We start from the raw sequence: 16,825 nt of genomic DNA, 5'->3' as shown, positions 1-16,825 counted from the left end.
CCACGTAGGCTCTGCCGCGTTAGCTCTGCGCTTGGGTCGCGAATCGTCGTTCTAAGGATCTCCCTTTCTCTCCCATCCTGAGCTCGCCGCAACCGTCCTTTTTGCTTTTTGTTTCCGTTTCGGAACGCGTCGAGGCGTGCCTGGCTGAGGTTATCCGCGGCGTTTAGTCGTTCTGAAAAATACATTTACACCTCTGGAGCAGAGCAGCGCCGATCCCCCGCGAGTACTGTTCTAGTGCATAGCCGGCTGTAGATCGTCCTTTTGCAGAGGAGAAAAGGAAACGTCTTTTTCAAGCGCTTTTTGGTTATGCCGCGATGGCGACTCCCGCAAACGTCGCGTGTCTGTGGTCGCAGAACGCGAAGATCTGATGTCTGCGATCTCGCTGTAGATCGCGAAAACGTCGTTTCACTGGCTTCGCCCTCGTGCTCGCCTGCGACCTGCGGCGAGATACATATGCATCTGACACGATTCAGAGAAGTTGAGACGAAAAGCTTGTGCGGTGTGTGATGGAATAGATCTCTCGCGTGCGGCCTTCTTCGAAAGCGCTCCTCCTCGCATCTGCCTCTCTGCATTTTTCGCTGATCGCCGCGGAGGGGAGTGAAGGAACGATGAAATTTTGAAGACTCCACACAGAGACAGCTTGACTTCCGTACATCTCGCTATGCATCTATCCAACTATGAACCTGTGACACGCACATCTAGTCAACCGAATATGTCCTTTGCCACGAATCTTTCATAAGCCAACTCCTCAGGCGACTACAGATGACTGTAATTTTATAGTTCTCTGCCTTTCTAAACAGCTGGGGAAATCTTGAGCCGCACCATTCTGGCGTTTATTTGTGCCTTCACAAGCCGCTGTCTACGATGATGAATTCCCGTTGCGTGAATACACAGCGGGACCGCGGAGGAATCTATGCTTCCCCATTCGTTTCTCTTCATAACTTCCTGCGCGCCTTTCAAGTCTGCATCTGAAAAACTGGCACAGCGGCGCTTCGGCCTCGAACCGAACGCCCAGATCTTTTCTTCTCAAATAAAGCCTCTTTATTCAATCTCGCTCGCCTTTCTGTGCTGCCGCGCCGTCCGCGGCTTCACGTCCTTTCTCGTGGGGCTTATGGGGTAGGCAACGCCTCTCTTTCTCTCCTTCTCGTTACTGCTTTTTTGGCAAAAGTGTCGCGGCAGCTCTTCTGTGAGATGCCGCAGAATACTGCAACCACATGTGTGTCTCCGTATTTATATATGTAGCAGTATTTGTAGTTCTGCACTATAGTTCAACGTATGCCCAAAACCGACGGGAGGGCACTTCGATACTCTTTGTGTGGAAATAACATCGAACAAAGGATACAGCGCTGCCAATCGGCAATGACGTTCGCCGATTCACAGGCCTCGCTGAATCTTCCACGCAGTAAGCGATCTCACCGATCCTTTCTCCGCATTTGTCCTTGCACGCGAATCCCTCTTCCTTCCCATGAAGCCTTCTCTGTTCGCCAATACCATAACTCCTCAGCCCACATTCATCTTCAAGTTTGCCTCTTGTATCTGTCTTGTATGGTTCAGATGCTGTGAGCGCGGTGCAGAGAGATTCCCTCATTGAGCACAGAGCGGGGGAACCCGAGCGGAGGGGTCAACCGTAGCGCAGCAAAAGAAGATCACACGCGAGAGAGGGGACGACTCGAGACCGAGCAGGCGAGAGCAGAGGAGCGGAAAACCCCCGTGCGAGTCGCTTCCATCATTGTCTTTTTGGTTCACCGTTCAGCTGGAGCCCACTCGAAGCCAGAGAGAGGCCTTGTCCGGCAGGCGCCCTGTCGCATCTTCGCGCCCCCCCAGCCCGGTGTGTATTGCGAAGAGCGAAGGCGGAGACGATGGAGGGCGCCGCAAGCCAGAGAGTTGGAGGCGACGAGAAAGACGGAGCTGACGCCGAGGTAGGCGAGCAGAAGCTACTCTCCGCTGGCCAAGCGCCACGCAAAGCCTCGCCAGACGGCGAGTCAACCCCACACACGGAGAGAGAAAAAAACCACGCGAGGGACGAGAAGGAGAGCAGGGTGAAAACGGGCTGCGCACGAGGCAGAGGAGCGAACGGCGACGCGAAGCGCGTTCAGGGCCTCGGATCCACGCCGCAGCTTCCCAGAGATGCTTCCTCCTGCTACGCCGTCGACAGCGAGGGGGAGAAGATGACGCACCGGGACAAGAAAGACGTTTCTCTCCAGCCTCCACGGCTTTCCGTGTCGCCTGCGAGTCCCTCTTTTCTGCCTGCCCCCGTCTCCCGACCAGAGAGAACTCTCGGGTCTCCTACCTCGCCGCCCCTGCAGCCTGTCCTTTCGCCGTCTGCTTTCGCCTCTTCGTCTCTTCGGCAATCTGAAAATGGAGGTCGAGGGGAGAGGTGCCTCCGTGCTCCCGGGATACCGGAGGTCTCTCATTCCATCCCTCACCAGGTTGACTCCCTCGATATTTGCGCCTCGTCTCTGCTTCGTCCGACTCCAGTCGAGCCCGCGCGGCGTCCTCTTGAAAAGGGCGCTTTTCCTCTGCAAGCCGAGCGCGCATGCACTGCGGAAACCTGGGGAGGAGAAGACAGATGTGAGGAGGCGGAGGAGGCGGCGGAGCAGGACGCGGAGACTCTTCCGCTGGCAAAGGGCCCAAACCACGCAGCGGACGCGCCGGCGCGGGACCCAGAGAAGGCTCTAGGGGGAGAAAAAGATGCGGCGGGAGGGCAGGACATAAAGATGAACGAGGAGAGTCCTGCGGAGGGCGGGCGACCGCCTCATGGAGATAACGATGCAGAAGAAGGAGGGAGCGAAACCGAGAATGTGGTGACTTCTGATAGGCCGCGGGGCACGGGGGATAGGGATAGAGAGGCAGAACTGGAAGCGACAAGAGAGAAAGAGGAGCGAACGATAGAAGAAAGGCACGATGGCAACGCGAAGCTCGAGAGAGAAGGAAACGAGGCGCCAGACGCAGAACGCGGACGCGACAACGAAAACAGATACGCAAAGAAAAACGGATTGACCTGCGCGCGACTGTGCGGCGAGAGAGAGACACGCGATATCCGCGGCGAGCACGCGAAGCCCGTCAAAGAAGAAGATGTGGATGATTCTCTTTCTTCTTCCCTATCAGCATCCTGTCTGTCTGAGACTCATCTTCCTTACGCAGTTTTAGATTCTGCAACGCCCGCTCGCCCCGCGACTTCTGCTCCCTGTCCTCTCCCTTTTTCTTCTTCATCGCCGGTCGCTCTCTTCTCTCTTCCGTCGGCCCCCCCGCCCGAGGCGCCTCCAAGCGCGCCTTCGTCCTCTCTGGATACTTCTTCTTCCTCTGCTTGTTCTCCTCCTTCCTCATATTCATCATCGTCCTCTTCTTCTGCCTCTTCTTGCTCCTCCTCTTCGTCTTCCTCTTCTTCTTCCTCTTCTTCTTCCCCTGCTGTCCCTGTTTGTTCTTCTCCGTCCGCGTCCGCCGCGGACCAGGCCGCTGCCCAGCCTCCCGCTGCGCAGACTCCGCCCTCTCCACCGGCGCGCTCGGGTGTTGACATGCAAGTTCAGACGGAGACAGCTGTGTCCGATGGCGGCGCAGGCGGGGCGCCGCCCTCTTTTTCGGCTTGGAGAAAAGAGGACGTCACCGATGAAGAACTCCTGAATCTCTGCACGCAGTTCATTCACCTGCGGTCGGAACTCGTTCGCCTGTTCGACCAAAGCACGTCGACGGCGCTCGCGGCGGCCGCCGCGTCGTCGCCGCAGCCAGCTGTCTCCCCCACGGCCGCGGGCGAGGAGACGCTTCGGCTCGAATCCGACCGCGGCCCTGGCTCTGGAGTCCCACGCGCCGGTCCAACGTCCGGCCGCCCAGTCTCCCCGGACAACCGACGCCCCGAGGCAGAAACGGAAGAGACGGAGCGAGCGACTCTGCCGGGAGTTGCGCAGCAGCGGACGAGAGGCGGACTCGAAACGGAGTTCAGCGGAAAAAGGAGACTCAGCGCGCAAGCTGGGCTGTGCCCGCTGCGGGCGTCTTCTCCCTGCAGGCAGGAGACTGCCAAGGAGGCGTCGTCTCCGCGAGAGAGCCACGACCCCTTCTCCGCCTCGCATTCGGAGAAGGGAGGCACCAGAAAACGCCTCGCTCGGTCGGTGGAGGACTGCGGAGACCGGCGCCTCCTCGTCTCGCCCAAACAGAAGCGCCCATTTTTCGACTTTCCGCGCGACCCTTCGCGCCCGACCTTCAGCGGCGGTCACCGGAGACGAGGAGGCGACGCAGGCGATGGAGGCGGCGGAGACTCTGAGGGCGACGGCTGCGGCTGCTCTGTGCGAAGCGAGGGAGCCGCGCGGGGGCGCAGCGAACACAGCGGAGAGCGCGCAGCGCGAGAGGGGGAGATGAGACGCGCTTCCTCGTCCTGCATTCCTCGAGTCCACCTGTCGCTGGGAGGGCGCGACTCTCGAGGCTGCGGTCGGCGGCTCTCGTGCGAGGCGAGGCTGTCGCATGCGGCGGCGAGCCCGCCGCGAGCGGCTGCCTCCTCACAGAGTCTCGCTTCCTCTCGGGCGAGTCGCTTGAGCCAGCAGGCGTCGGCCGCCCCCCGGTGCCTCGCGGCCCTTTCGGGGTCTTCCCGCGGGTCTGTCGAGCCCTCTGGCTCTTCGCCTCAGCCTTCCAGCTGCCAATCGCGGCGACGCTCTCTCTCCTCTGAGACGGCGAAAAGCTCCTCTGCGGTCAGCTCGTCGTCTGCGGGGGAGCCGCAGACGCGCCTGCCCCCCCCCGGGGACTCTGTGAAGCGCCGCGGCCGCGAGGGCTCGAGGCGCCGCTGTGCGTCTCCTTTCTTGGCGTCTCCTTTTCTGCCGCCTCTGCTCTCCGGGACCTGCGCGTCCGCTGGCCTTTTCTCGCCTTCGGAGTTCGCCCCAGACCGCCGGCCGCGGATCGACGGCGCACTCGGCCACGACGACGCAGAGGCGCCTGCTTCGCCCATCGGCACGCCTTTGGCCGCGGCGCCGCTCTCTCCCTCCGCGTCCGCCGCCAGCCTCCTCGACGACGAGGCGGCCTCTGTAGTCCACAGCGACCTGTTTCTATGCTCCACGACGCCCGGCGACCTGTTTTGGTCCTCAGCCTCCGTCGCCTCTCCCGAGCGAGAAGACTTGGCTCTCCGCTTTCTCTCAGAGTCGGCTGGGCGGCGACGCTCGTCCTCGGCAGCCTCGCTCGCCTCGCCGCGCCGCCCCTCCACGGGCTGCGGCGCGTCCGCCGGACTCGGGAGGCGGAGGAAGCGGGTCGCGGCAGCCGGCGGAGACGGAGACGGAGGCGAAAAGGGAGACGGCGGAGAAAGGCGATGCCGGAGAGGCAAGGAGACGGGACTGTTCATGCCCGAGAGGGGCGCGGGCCTCGACGCCCACGGCGAGGATCTCGAAGACAGCGAGGAGGGCTCGCTGAGGCCACGACGCGATTCAGCGGCCGGAAGCGAGAAAGCATACCGCGAGCGGAGGCAGAGACGAGGCGCGTCGTCGAGGTTTCGAACCGCGGCGATCCTGGAAAACCTCCTCTCGGATTCGTTCCACGATGCCTTCGCGCGGAACAGCAGAGAGAGAGTCGCAGATCCCTGGGCGGCCGCGACTGAGACCGAGAGCCTCGAGGGACCGCGGCAGCGAGCGGAGACCTCTCCGCCGCCCTCGTCGTCGCTCTCTGCGACACAGGGCGACGACAGGCGACAGCGGAAGGCCCGTCGCCTCAGCGAGCCCGAGGCGGAGCCCGCCAGGGCTCCAGAGACACCTCCAGCCTTTGCTCTGCGTTTCGCGTCCCCGGGGGCAGCGGGAGCTGACGCCGAATGGCAGTTGCGACAGCGACGCAGCGCGGAGGCGGAGAAGAGAGAGGGCTCAGAGAGCGCGTCAGAGCACAGCGAAAAAGAGGCGTTTACTTCCTCGAGTTGGCAGTTCGCGCGCCCCTTTCCTGCTTCGTCGCCTTCGTCGTCGCGGTCGCCGTTCGATCGAAATCTTCCAGACAGCAGCCTCCTCGCCCAGCGGGCGGTCCCTGAGCAGGCCGCGTCTCTAGGTTCTCCGTTCGCCTCTGATGCCCAGCCTCCGCCCGCCGTCGCATTTTCCACGATTCCGTCCTGCGCCTCCAGTCGAGAGCCGCCAGCCCAGCAGAGCGTACCGCGGCGCAGCAAGCAAAATTTCGAGGCCGAAGAGCGCTCGGCGTCGCGCGGCAAAAGCCCGTCTGTCCGTTCGCCTTCCCAGCCTGAAAAAATCCGCTTCGACACCGACCCTCCGTGCCCGCAGTCCTCTGCCTCCTCCGCGATCTGCCTGCTTTCTTCTGCGGCGGAGTCGCTCGTGCACTTCTCGCGTGCCCTCGCCTCCCACGCGTCCTGCGGGACTTACGCCTACGGCGGGACCGCCGCGGCGCCCGCTGTGCCCCCGGGTCTTCCTGTCTCCGCCCCCGCTAAGGCTCCAATCGCCGGCCGCCGGGGTGGAGGCTGCGGGGGGGGCGGCGCGGCCGGAGCGCCCGCCGCAGCTTGCGGCGCGACGCGCTGCAGCGGCAGGCGAAGGAAGCAGAGCGAAGAGGCTCTTTTGAGAGTCCCGAGAGGCGCGAAGGTGGAGCGCGAGAGCCGCGGCGCCGCTGACTCGCAGCAGGCGGTCACCGCGTCTCGCATGCAGACCGAGGATGCCTCGCGTTCTTCCTCGCCTGCGTCAGCCTCCCTGGGGGCGTCAGGAGCCGCCGCAGGCTCGCTGCTGCCCTTTGCGTTGGCACAAGGGGTGGCGGGCGTCCTGCCGGTGCCGCGGGGGGCCCCGTTCACGGAGACGAAGGCGCCGCCTTCGAGGGGCGCGGAAGCCTTCCAGGGCAACGCGCTTCCTTCCTATTTGGTAGAGGGCGTCCGCGTGCCTGAGGACGAGAGGCGGAGTGCGTCGAGCAAGACGCTGCTGTCGCCGCACGCGTTTTTCCCTTCGTCGCCGCACTTCTCGCCCGAACTGGAGCCTACTTTCTCCGCGCCCTTCGCCCCCGAAGCGAAGGCCCTCGGGCCTTCCTCCTCCTCTCGATTCAGTCCGCGAACTTACTTCAATTCCGCGGAGGAGGCAAGCCCGGCGGAAAGTTCGCTCCTGGCTGGTGCCTCTCCGCTTTCCAATCGTGACGAAGAGTGCATGTCGGAGTTGTTCTGTGTGGGCGCTGCGGCCGCGTCGTCGGGCTCAGCTTCGCGGCCGCCAGAGGCCCTCGCGTGGAGACGCGACGCCGCCAGGCGAGCGGGCTGTCGCGCCTCGCTGGACGAGGCTGCGGAGAGAGACGCCTGCGGGCGAGAAGCCTCTGCGCATCGCGCCGCGGAGCCGTTCCTTTCCTCGGCCGCTGCGACGCGTGCTGAGGCCTGCTGCGCAAAAAGCAGACCTGGAGCGTGTGAGCGTCGCACGAGGTGCGAGGAACCCCCCTCTTCCCTGGGCGCCATGCGCACGCGGCGGGGAACGGCGTTGCTGCCGGAAATCCGACAGAACGAACTCTCTGCAGCCGACCTCAAGCGGGCGACGACCTCGCCCAGAAAGCGCGCCGCCGGGTGGCAGTGGCGCGGCGAGCGGAACCCCGCGGCGCAGGAGGCCAGCGAGGGAGAGGGCGGAGAAGGAGGCGGGCGCGATGGCGAGCGAGGCGGCGCGCCCCGGGGGAGAGAGAGGACTAAGAGACAGCATCCGTTCTTTCTGAGGCACGCATGCGAGAACGAAGACGCGCACCAAGACTCGCCCACCCCCCACACGGCGTCGCTCCTCCACGTCGCGCTCCCGCCTCGCTTCCTCGTGCAATCTGAAGAACTCGAGCCGAACTTCGCCTCTTCCGCGGCGGCTTTCTCGTCCCGTGCACTCACGGAGGCGGCTGTTTCCGAAGCGCCGCAGGGCGAGCGGAAGGAGGCGCGGAGAAAGACGAGGAAAGGCGGCGGAAGGGCTGGCGGCGCAGGCCACGGGAGAGCCCGCGAAGGCGGGGGGGGCTCCTGCCGCCTCTGCAAGACGCGGCAAACCCCGCAGTGGCGGTACCTCGAAGGGATTCCCGTCTGTAACGCCTGCTACATGCGAGCGAGAAAGAGGCAGCAGCTCGCGACCGGACAAAAGAAACCTGTGTCTCTTCTCTCCTCAGGGGCCGCGGCTCTGAATCTCTCGCTCTCAGAGGGCGCTCCCGCTGCTTCACGCGCCTCCGCTCCTCTCTGCTCTCCCTTCTCTGCGTCTTCGCCTCAGATTGCCTCGCTGCCGGCGTCCGCGCCTCCGCCACCCGGCACAGGCGGGGCTTCGTCCGCTTCGTCTGCATGCGCTTTGCTCGCGGTCCCCAGGTCTGATCCTTCCTCTTTCTCGCCTTCGCTGTCGCCAGAGAGCAGCCAGGGTGGCTCCGCGGCGGCGACCGACGAGGGAGGCGGCCGCGATCGCCTTCCGTGCGGCTTTCTTCCCGCGCCGGCGCCGCGAGGTGAAAGCGGCGCGACAGAAGACGCCGAAACAAAAACGAAAAACGGAGAGCCTGCCGCTCACGCGGCCGTCTTCAGCTCTCAGACCGGGCAGCCACCCTCGTCATTCGCCGCGTCTCAGCCTCATCTGCATGCCTCGTCTCTCGGGAGTCTCCCCCTCGCCTCCTACTCGGCTTTCGCTTCCTCCTCAGCCTCCTCTGTTGCTTTTGCGGCCTGCAAACAGGATGCTGCGGACGCGACAGCAGAGAAGGCGTTCGAGCCCCGTGGCGCTCCAGGCGCGGCGACGGAGCTGACACTAGGCTGGCCTTCGCCATTCGCCGGTGAAAAGGAGGCAGAGGCGCGCAGACGGTCGCCCGGCGCGTCCTTCGCCCGTGCGCTCAAGGGCGAGGAGAGCAGAGAGACACGCCACGCAGAAGGTCTTCCAGCCTCAGGAAAAGAAGGCGAACAAAGATCGAAGGAGGTAGGGAGAGACTCGCTGTTGACGGAGGAAAAAGAAGAGGAACCGGCGGAGGCGAGATCCGTCGCTTTGAGGCCTCTGGAGCTTGATACCCAGGGAAGGGAAGTGCAGAGCGGCGCGAGCCTCGCAAACGCCTCGTGCCCTTCCGCTGCCTTCCCCCCTTCTGCCTCACGTTCGCCCTCCGTGAGCGGCGTCGACTTCTCGCAAAAAGAGGACGCGCCTCTCTCTCTCTCACTTGGTCTCCAGCTGAGCGCCGCCGAATATTCAGCTGCGCGTGCGCTGCCTCGCGAAACTCCGTCACCTTCGGCAGGAAAACCTTCTGCGTGCGGCTCGCTTTCTTCTCCCCTCGAACTTTCCTTGTCTAGTTCGTCTCCTGCGGCTTCTTTCGCGCTGCCTCCGCCCCTCTCCGCTTCGCCGCCGTTGCGTGCTGCTGAGATGAGGGAGCCTGCTCTCCAGTCTGCTGCGGCGAGCGCCGGGGCACCACCGCCGCCCTTCTGCCTCGCGCAGGACCTGCGCGGACAGACCTCTGCGCCCGAAGAGGAAAGAGAAGAAGGTAAGTTTCTGCTTCTCTGCAGAGGGCAGGCCGGCAAGCTGGAGGCGAGGCACGCACGGGGGTTTGGGCAGCCGAAGAAAAACGTAAAAAAGATGGAGATGCGCTTTTGGAAGGAGCTGCAGGGGACGAGCCGAAACAGCGTGCGCACTGCAGACGACGGCAAAACATCTGAAAGCATGCAAAAGAATGAAAAGAGGGGGTGCTCCCATGGGCGACTCTGCGCGAGATGCAGTATTTCCTTCAAGGCAGTCTTCGCAGATAAATAGGCCTTGTCTGCTTTTTGTCGCTCTTTGTCAAAGCGCCTCAGTTTTATCAAGAGAAGGCTCGCTGCGCCCTCCCGAGCTGCTCCCAGACAAGCAAACGGGCAGGAAATCATCTATCTCTCTCCGCCTTCCTTTTGTTGCGCTGTAACTCTGTAGGTGCGAGCCAAGAGGTTAACGAGCTGAGCTGCGCGCCGCTGCAGGCTGCCTGCAAGGCGTCTCTCGAGGCTGCCGCTGTCACCCCTCGCCCGCGAGAGGAAGACGTCGAGCTGTCTCTGCCGAGAAAGAGACACCTGTCGCCTCCAAAGGGCTTCGCTGAGACGCTCCCCCTGCAGCTTGCGCCCGCCGTCGGAAAGGCAGCTCGAGGCCGAGGCCGTCCGCGCCGCAGAAGAGACGAAGAGACCCCGGAGGCGCTCTCTGCGCCTCCTGAGGGGACAGAAGCCGCATCGCACCCAGCCTCTCAAATCGGGACCGTGGTGACGGCAGCGGGCGAAGGCGCTCGAGAGGGAAGTTCCAAAAGGCGGAAAACTGCACGAAACAGCCACGGACGGGGAGAAGAAGTCCAGCCCGGAGCGGCGACGGCCGCCGCACCTCTGCACGATGGCCGATCGATCGATGAGCGCGACGCGTGGAGTGCGGAAAGAGACAGACTGTTGCGCGGAGAAGGAACTCTGGACGGTGAGGGAACGCCGAACAGAGAGGGCGACGCATCAGCTCGCGCGCGCAGCTGTCCCTTCGAAGAGGCAAGTTGCGCGGCGCCTGAGGATGGTGGGGGAAGTGAGACATGCCGGCGAATGACCTCCGTATCGACGAAACCCGATTTCAATTTCCTCTCTTCAGAGTCTTTGTCTCGCGCAACCCTAGCTTCCTCTTGCGCCTCGTCCGCCTTCTGCGCGCCGCGCCGAGGGCCGCCAGCCGACCTTTGTCTCTCTCCCTCGCCCCTCTTTCTTGCTCACCCTGCGGCCGAGCAGACACTGACTACCGCTGCTTCGCTTCATCTTTCTTCTTCCTCCGCTCCCTGTTCCTTCTTGACGGCAGCGCCTGCTTGCTCGGCGGCGCCCCTGCCTCCGCCGCATGCGCCTCGTGCGGTCTCCTCTTCTTCTCCGTCCTGCGCTACCTCTGTTCCCCCGTCCTCCGTCTCTTCTGTCTCTTCTGTCTCTGCTGCTTCCGCACCGGTCACCGCGTCTCCGCCGGTGAATCCCAAGGCTGCGAGCCGCGCGAAAGGCAGCGCGCGCGCGGCACACGTCTGTTCATTCTGCCACGCCCGCCAGACTCCGCAGTGGAGGTACTTGGGCGAGAGCCCAGTCTGCAATGCCTGCTACATGCGTGAGCGGAAGAAGAAGGCGAAGCGTCCCGCGGTGCCTCGCCAAACTGGCTCCCCGATCCAGCCCTAGAAAAGACACACACGCGGAGCAAAGAGAAGGCCGCGTCTCGACATTTTTGCACGAAAAGAAAAGACAGAAAGCCACACAGAAAGTGCAACTACGCATCTGCCTTGCTGCGCCGTCAACCCTAAACCCTAACTGCCGCCATCTGTATTCTCCGGCGCCGGAAACGCCGCAGAACCGAGAAACGACAACTCATCTGTCCTCGAACCCAGCTGCGCATTGCGACTTCTTTCTTCGTCTGCGGCATGTGTCTGTCTCCGCTCTTTTTCTGGTTGGACTGGCAAGGTGCGCGCCTCCGCGCCTGCTGCATGGATATCGCTGGGTGCGAATCACCTTTTTCCAGCGCGTCCGGGTCCCCTTCTAGATGGAGATGCGTCTCTACCTTGCTCTCGCGCGACACCTGTGTGACCTGGTTGCCCGAGTCCCTCTCTCCATCGAGGGAAGCGTCACACTGATGGAAGCCGTTCGCTAGGGGAACGCTGAACTGCGCCTACTCCTCAGCCGGCTGTTTGAGACAAGAGACGTGTGCGGCGTGGTCTCTTTTTGTGCGCATTTCGCTGAGTGGCGTGCGCCCACGAAGCTCTCTTCAGAGGCCTCTCGTTCTTTTTTTTCTTCTGAAAGAAATGATCCCTCCTGAATGGCCTCTCGCATGAAGCTGACTGCTCAGAGACTCGATACTCTGTATTGTGGTCCGTCCCAATCGGGCCTTATGCCAATTCTAGACGACTGAATGAAGACGCCAGTCTCTCACTCGTGAAAAGCAGATTCCTAAGATACAGACACACCGCCTCGTGGCTCTCGAGGCCGAGCGAGGCGCCTGGAGACACGCTTCCTGAGAGGCGAACGCGCTGCGGCGGCGCGGATCGCTGCCGGTGAGTGAAGAAAGTCTCTTACGAAAAGCGAAGAGGGCGAAGTCGCTGAACTGCCGCCGTCAGGGGGAAAGCCCCGTTGCGGCAAAAGAGCGCTGAGAGTCGTGAAGCGTCAACGCATCGCATGGAGGCGATGCTACGGAAGAAAAGCTTCTCTGAAAGTGTTGGCAGTGCTTGCGGCGATCGAATCTCTAGAAATCCACTACGCCACCCCCCCTGTTGCTCGCGCCATAAATCGCCAGTCTCAAACGGAATGTTTCCTCTCACAGCCTATAACCCCAATCACCACATGTTCATACACTTCCTAGACCGGCACAAACACAAACAAAGATGCATTTACACGTACATTGTGCTACTGTACATCCTCTGCAATGACATGCATGTGCGGCGGGGCTTCAAGTGCGACAGCGCGACTTTGAGGCTGTTTCAGCCATGGAGGCGACTACAGATTCTACGCATGCGGGCGGCGAGCACCTCCCCTGAGGAAAAAATCTCAACACCGAGGGGAAAATACTACTCAGATAGTAGCATGATCGGGAAACTGCAGCGATGAGACCGAGAGGGGCGGTCTTTGACTGTGTAAAACGCGTTTCTTCTGCCTCCTAAATGCGAGGAATAGCGAGCCATACAGCGGGAACAGAAGCCATGAGCACAGAAGCCCCGGCTGCCTTTGCTTGCCCTTCTGGCTGGCTGAAAATGCCCCTCAAGCGGATGTTTTCTCGTGCCCGCGTTCTACAGCAGGCCGCCATCCACGCGAACGGCGGGGTGCGACGAAGAAGCAGCGAACACACTGCGCATCCCGACGTGGGCAGCCGCGCAGAAAAGCTCGCCTTCTACTCGTCCAGCGGCAGCCACAAGGTCTGCTTCCCTTCAATCGTCACCGCGTACCCCTTCGCAGGAGGCAGCGCGCCCGCGTCTGTTTCGTCGCCGCCCCCTCGGCGTCGGCGCGCGCGTTCTCCGTCTTCTATAAGCCGACGGTAGTGCTCGTGGGCCCGGCGGACGACCTGCAGGGCCTCAGAGGCGCCGAGCGCCTCCTCGTTGTGCCCGAAGGTATTCAGGACGTTGTCGGTTGGGAGCTTGTACCAGCGGAACCACTCGCGGACGCCTGAAACGACGCCGGGGCAAAGCCGCGCGACGTCCTCGATCGAGTGCAGCTGGGAGAAAAGTGGGTCGCCTTCGCGAATCGCAAGCACCTTCCAGTCAAGCTCGCCCTTGTCAATCATCGCGAGGGCGCCGAGAACCTGGGCACACGACGGGAATTCATTCACAGAAGGCGCGCGCCTGTCCAGGGGGCTCGCAGCTCTCGTCGCACACATCTCAATTTCCAATTCTTATGCCCCTGTATATAGATACATACATATATATTTATATATATACATATAACTATATGTGAATACATAGAGATATATAGATGCATGTATATATATATATATATATATAAACATATACTTATAAACAAATACAGACATATAGATGTATAAACAAACACACATATAAAGATGTATAGATATATAGGAATAGGTGGCTCCGCGCCAGTTGCAGAGACGAAGACCTGAGAAGACGGTAATTGCCAGGTCTTCCAGGTTTTACCTTCACAGAGACGACGTCTCCGAGCCGCAGCACTTGGCTCCCGATTTCCACCGCGTCGAGGGGGTCTCCGTCGCCGAGCGCGTGGAACACTTCTGGGTCGCCAGGCGCTCGCGGATCTTCCCACGTCTGCGGGAAGGCGCCGTAGTTCCAGTACATTGTGCTGGCGTACTCGCGGAGGGACCCTAAACAATCGCAAAAATAGACAAAAATCTTCCACAAATGAGGAACATTCGAACACAGACGGCAGAAGACAGAGGCACCCCCCCGCGCCGCCCACGCGACGAAGCCGTCACAGATTGCAGTTATAAATATATATACGTATCTACATATCTATACGTATTTACACGTAGTTATGTATATATAGAGATTTATATACACGCGAATTCAATCGAGACATGCCTTAAACATCGAGGCTACACACGCATATTCGGTAGAGTTGTGTGCTGTTTGTATGAAAACCACAGGGGTAAAATGACCGTCCGGGGTCGGCATTTTTGTTTGCGGGTATCCACCTGAATTCAAGGCATGCGTGCAACATATATAGATGAGTTTCTGCGGTCTATCAGACACCTCCTCCTCCGTCCCTCCGCAGTGCGGCGCAAGGAGACCACAGCGGGAAAGGAAGGCTCGAAGGCCTTCGCGCTCCTGCATCCAAGACTCTGTCGAGGGAGACGGCTTTCTTCCTGCGTGTGTGTCGTTTCCCGTCCTCCGTACCGTCTTTCTTGACGTCCTGCATGATGGGCGTCAGAGGTCGGTCGAGTTGGATTTCCATTTTTTTCCGGGAATTTTTCGGAATTTCAACGACCATGTTGAACAGATTCTCGCCTTCGCGCCCGGCAAAGAGCGGGACGCCGTGCCACGGAGACAGGCGCTTCCCTGTCTCGCGGTCGGAGAGGACGAGCGAGAAGCTCTTCTCGCCCTCGCAGCCGGACTCCACGGGAGAATATCGCCGGTCTCCTCCTCCGCACGGCTGCGCATCTTTCTCGCACCGAGGTGCCCTCTCCGCTCTTCCCTCAACTGTCTCTGTCTCGGCAGATAGCGACTGCGTCGAAAAGAGCGACGAGAACTGCCGCGCAGACTCCGCCGAAGCCGCGATGCCGGGCCGTCGCCCCGCGGCCGCAGGCGGAGCCAGACTCTGCGCGGCCGCGCGAGCCGCGGTCGCCGCCCTCGAGGCTCGCGTCGCGGCTTTGGCGGCGCGGGCGACGGCAGACGCCTCTCTCGGCCTTTCGCCCAGAGAGGCGTCCGAGCGCGCGTCGCGCGAGCTCGCCGCCGCAGACGCAAGACGCGCGCAGGCGGGAGAGGAAAACGCAGAAAAGGAGCGCGGAAAGAGATACGCGAGACGCGTGGAGGAAGCGAGCGGCGCCAGGGAAGCAGACGGGCAGCTGCTGCGCGAGGCAGGCGACCCAGCGAAGGCGGGGGGGCGGGAGGCGTGCGACGCCGCGCCGGAGGCGAGCAGAGAGAGAAGAAGCGGAGAGAGAGGCCGTGGGAGAGGAGGAGCGGAGGAAGCCGAAGCGAAGAGCCGCGGCACAGCTGCGCATGTGACAATAGCGAGAAGCAGGGAGCGCGACGACGATGCCGGGGGAGACGGCGGCGCCGCGGACACGGATCGCGAGGAAAAGCGGGGAAGCACAGACGCCGCCATGGCGCCAAGACACGTTTGTCCTCCGAGAGGCTGCTGTGCGGAGGCCAGACTCGAGGGGTGCGAAGTCGCAGGCGCCGCGGACAGAGCGCGGCAGGCAACCGGCGCGAGGAGAGAGAAGCGAGAAGAGAGAGAACGAAGAAGATTGTTCTGCTTGCTCCTGTTGGCGGCCAGGGGACACCAAAGAGAAGAGGGGAGTCGCTTGGGAAAAACAGCTGCGCGGGCAGCAGAGACGTAAGGACGCATCATGCCAGGGCTCGCGTCCGTACCGCGCTGGAGAAGAGACGAGTTACATTCTCCGTCGAGCCTCTCACGGGGCGGCAACGAAGACAAAAAGGGAAGCTGCACAGCCAAGACGCACGCGCGCGAGAAAGACGACTACTGGAGCTGCTGATGCAGAGCTATGCACGCGAAGAAGGAGAGAAGAGAACGAGGAGACGCTAAGAAGGAAAGAAGAGGGCGAGGAGAGACTGAGACACCTGAGGACTGGGAGAGAGGAGCGAAAGCAGCGTCCTGAGAAAGGTGCTGAAGAGGAAGACGAGAGTAGGAACGAAAAACGTGGAGAAACTAAACGCAGACGACGGCGGAGACAAGAAATGACGGTGTGCAGACAGAGAGAAGTTGGTCTTGTTCCTCCCCTCGGCCTGCCGTCACAGAAGGAGGCCTAACCCACCCCTCGGTTCCATCCGACCCACACAGGGCTGAGGAGTTACCGCCGGTCTTCTTTTCAACAGAAGAGCCGCTCAGAATAAGAATGCGAGAGGAAAGATCGCTGAAAAACGTGAAATTTACCCGAAAAAAGACACGAGAGAAGACGCGAACGATGCAACGTTGTCAAGCCAGTTGCGCGCGAGGCTGCGCCGGCGCACACGAGCAAAGTTGCACTCTGACTGAGCTGCTGCGCTTTTCGTTCTTTCCTCTCCGCGAAGGAGACTCGGGACTCTATGCGCTCTCCTGCTACCTTCTTTTTGAAGTCGTTTGGCGTTTTGAGTGAGGGCACACCTTCTCTGAAACGCTCGCCCCCGCGCCGCCGTTTTCGTCGCGGCATGCGCAAATCCGCCGCGCATGCTTTGTTGAGGCCTACGACCCGATTGCCTTTTCTCTCGGGAAGACTCCCCTTCTGTTTCGCGTCTTCTCTTTCTTCTTTCTTTCCGCGGTGGCGCTTGCTGCGTCGGCAGAGAGAGGGCGTTTTGCACGCGGCGGCGGGCGAAAGAGCGCGCTCTCCCACGAGCTCCGCTCGGCAGGCACGCTTTGCATCTTTTCTATCACATTGAAGTTTGCATGTGGAAAAAAGCGGCTGTATTTGCACTGTCAGGCTCGCATAGACATCTCCCCTCTCCCAGCGATACAGATATGCAGCTATTCGGTTGATGGAAGCAGAGAAGAGGCCTGCGCACGCACTCTGGCGCACGCGACGTCTCTGCACCCGTTGTTTCAGCTTAGGTAAACGATTCGCCGTAAATCCGTCTCTTCTCTCGCAAGGCTCTTCTTCAGTCTGCTCCTTCGGCCTCTTCCGCTGTCTCCGTCGCTCTTTCGTCTCCTTGTTCTTTCGTTCCTGTCTCTCGTTCACATTCGTCTCGCAGCGCCTCTCCTCTCTGTCCGCTTACACCGCCGTCTCCTCTTCTCCCTCAGCGGTTTTTTCAGTGTGACGGTCGCACCAGGGCGTTAGGTCTCCGCCCGCCTCCCTCCTCCTCC

At 61.6% G+C, this 16,825-nt stretch overlaps 2 protein-coding genes across 2 annotated transcripts; one reads left to right on the top strand and one right to left on the bottom strand.

The window, feature by feature from the left end:
* Window positions 1–1,859: 1,859 nt before the first annotated feature.
* On the top strand, window positions 1,860–11,038 carry BESB_076200 (uncharacterized protein; the record flags this gene model as incomplete). Its single annotated transcript, XM_029365981.1, has 2 exons — window positions 1,860–9,384; window positions 9,804–11,038. The coding sequence occupies 2 exons, from the start codon at window positions 1,860–1,862 to the stop codon at window positions 11,036–11,038; spliced, it is 8,760 nt and encodes a 2,919-aa protein (XP_029217412.1).
* A 1,696-nt stretch (window positions 11,039–12,734) lies between these two features.
* Window positions 12,735–15,133, bottom strand: BESB_076190 (type I inorganic pyrophosphatase PPase; the record flags this gene model as incomplete). The annotated part of the gene is made up of 3 exons (XM_029365980.1): window positions 12,735–13,142; window positions 13,492–13,673; window positions 14,206–15,133. 3 exons carry the CDS (start codon window positions 15,131–15,133, stop codon window positions 12,735–12,737), a joined length of 1,518 nt encoding a protein of 505 aa, XP_029217411.1.
* Window positions 15,134–16,825: the final 1,692 nt, after the last annotated feature.

This window comes from Besnoitia besnoiti, chromosome VII (genome assembly GCF_002563875.1).
Source record: "Besnoitia besnoiti strain Bb-Ger1 chromosome VII, whole genome shotgun sequence".
NCBI classification, from domain to species: Eukaryota; Apicomplexa; class Conoidasida; order Eucoccidiorida; family Sarcocystidae; genus Besnoitia; species Besnoitia besnoiti.
The sequence above is the reverse complement of the archived record's forward strand: the minus strand, read 5'-3'. Positions and strand labels throughout refer to the sequence as shown.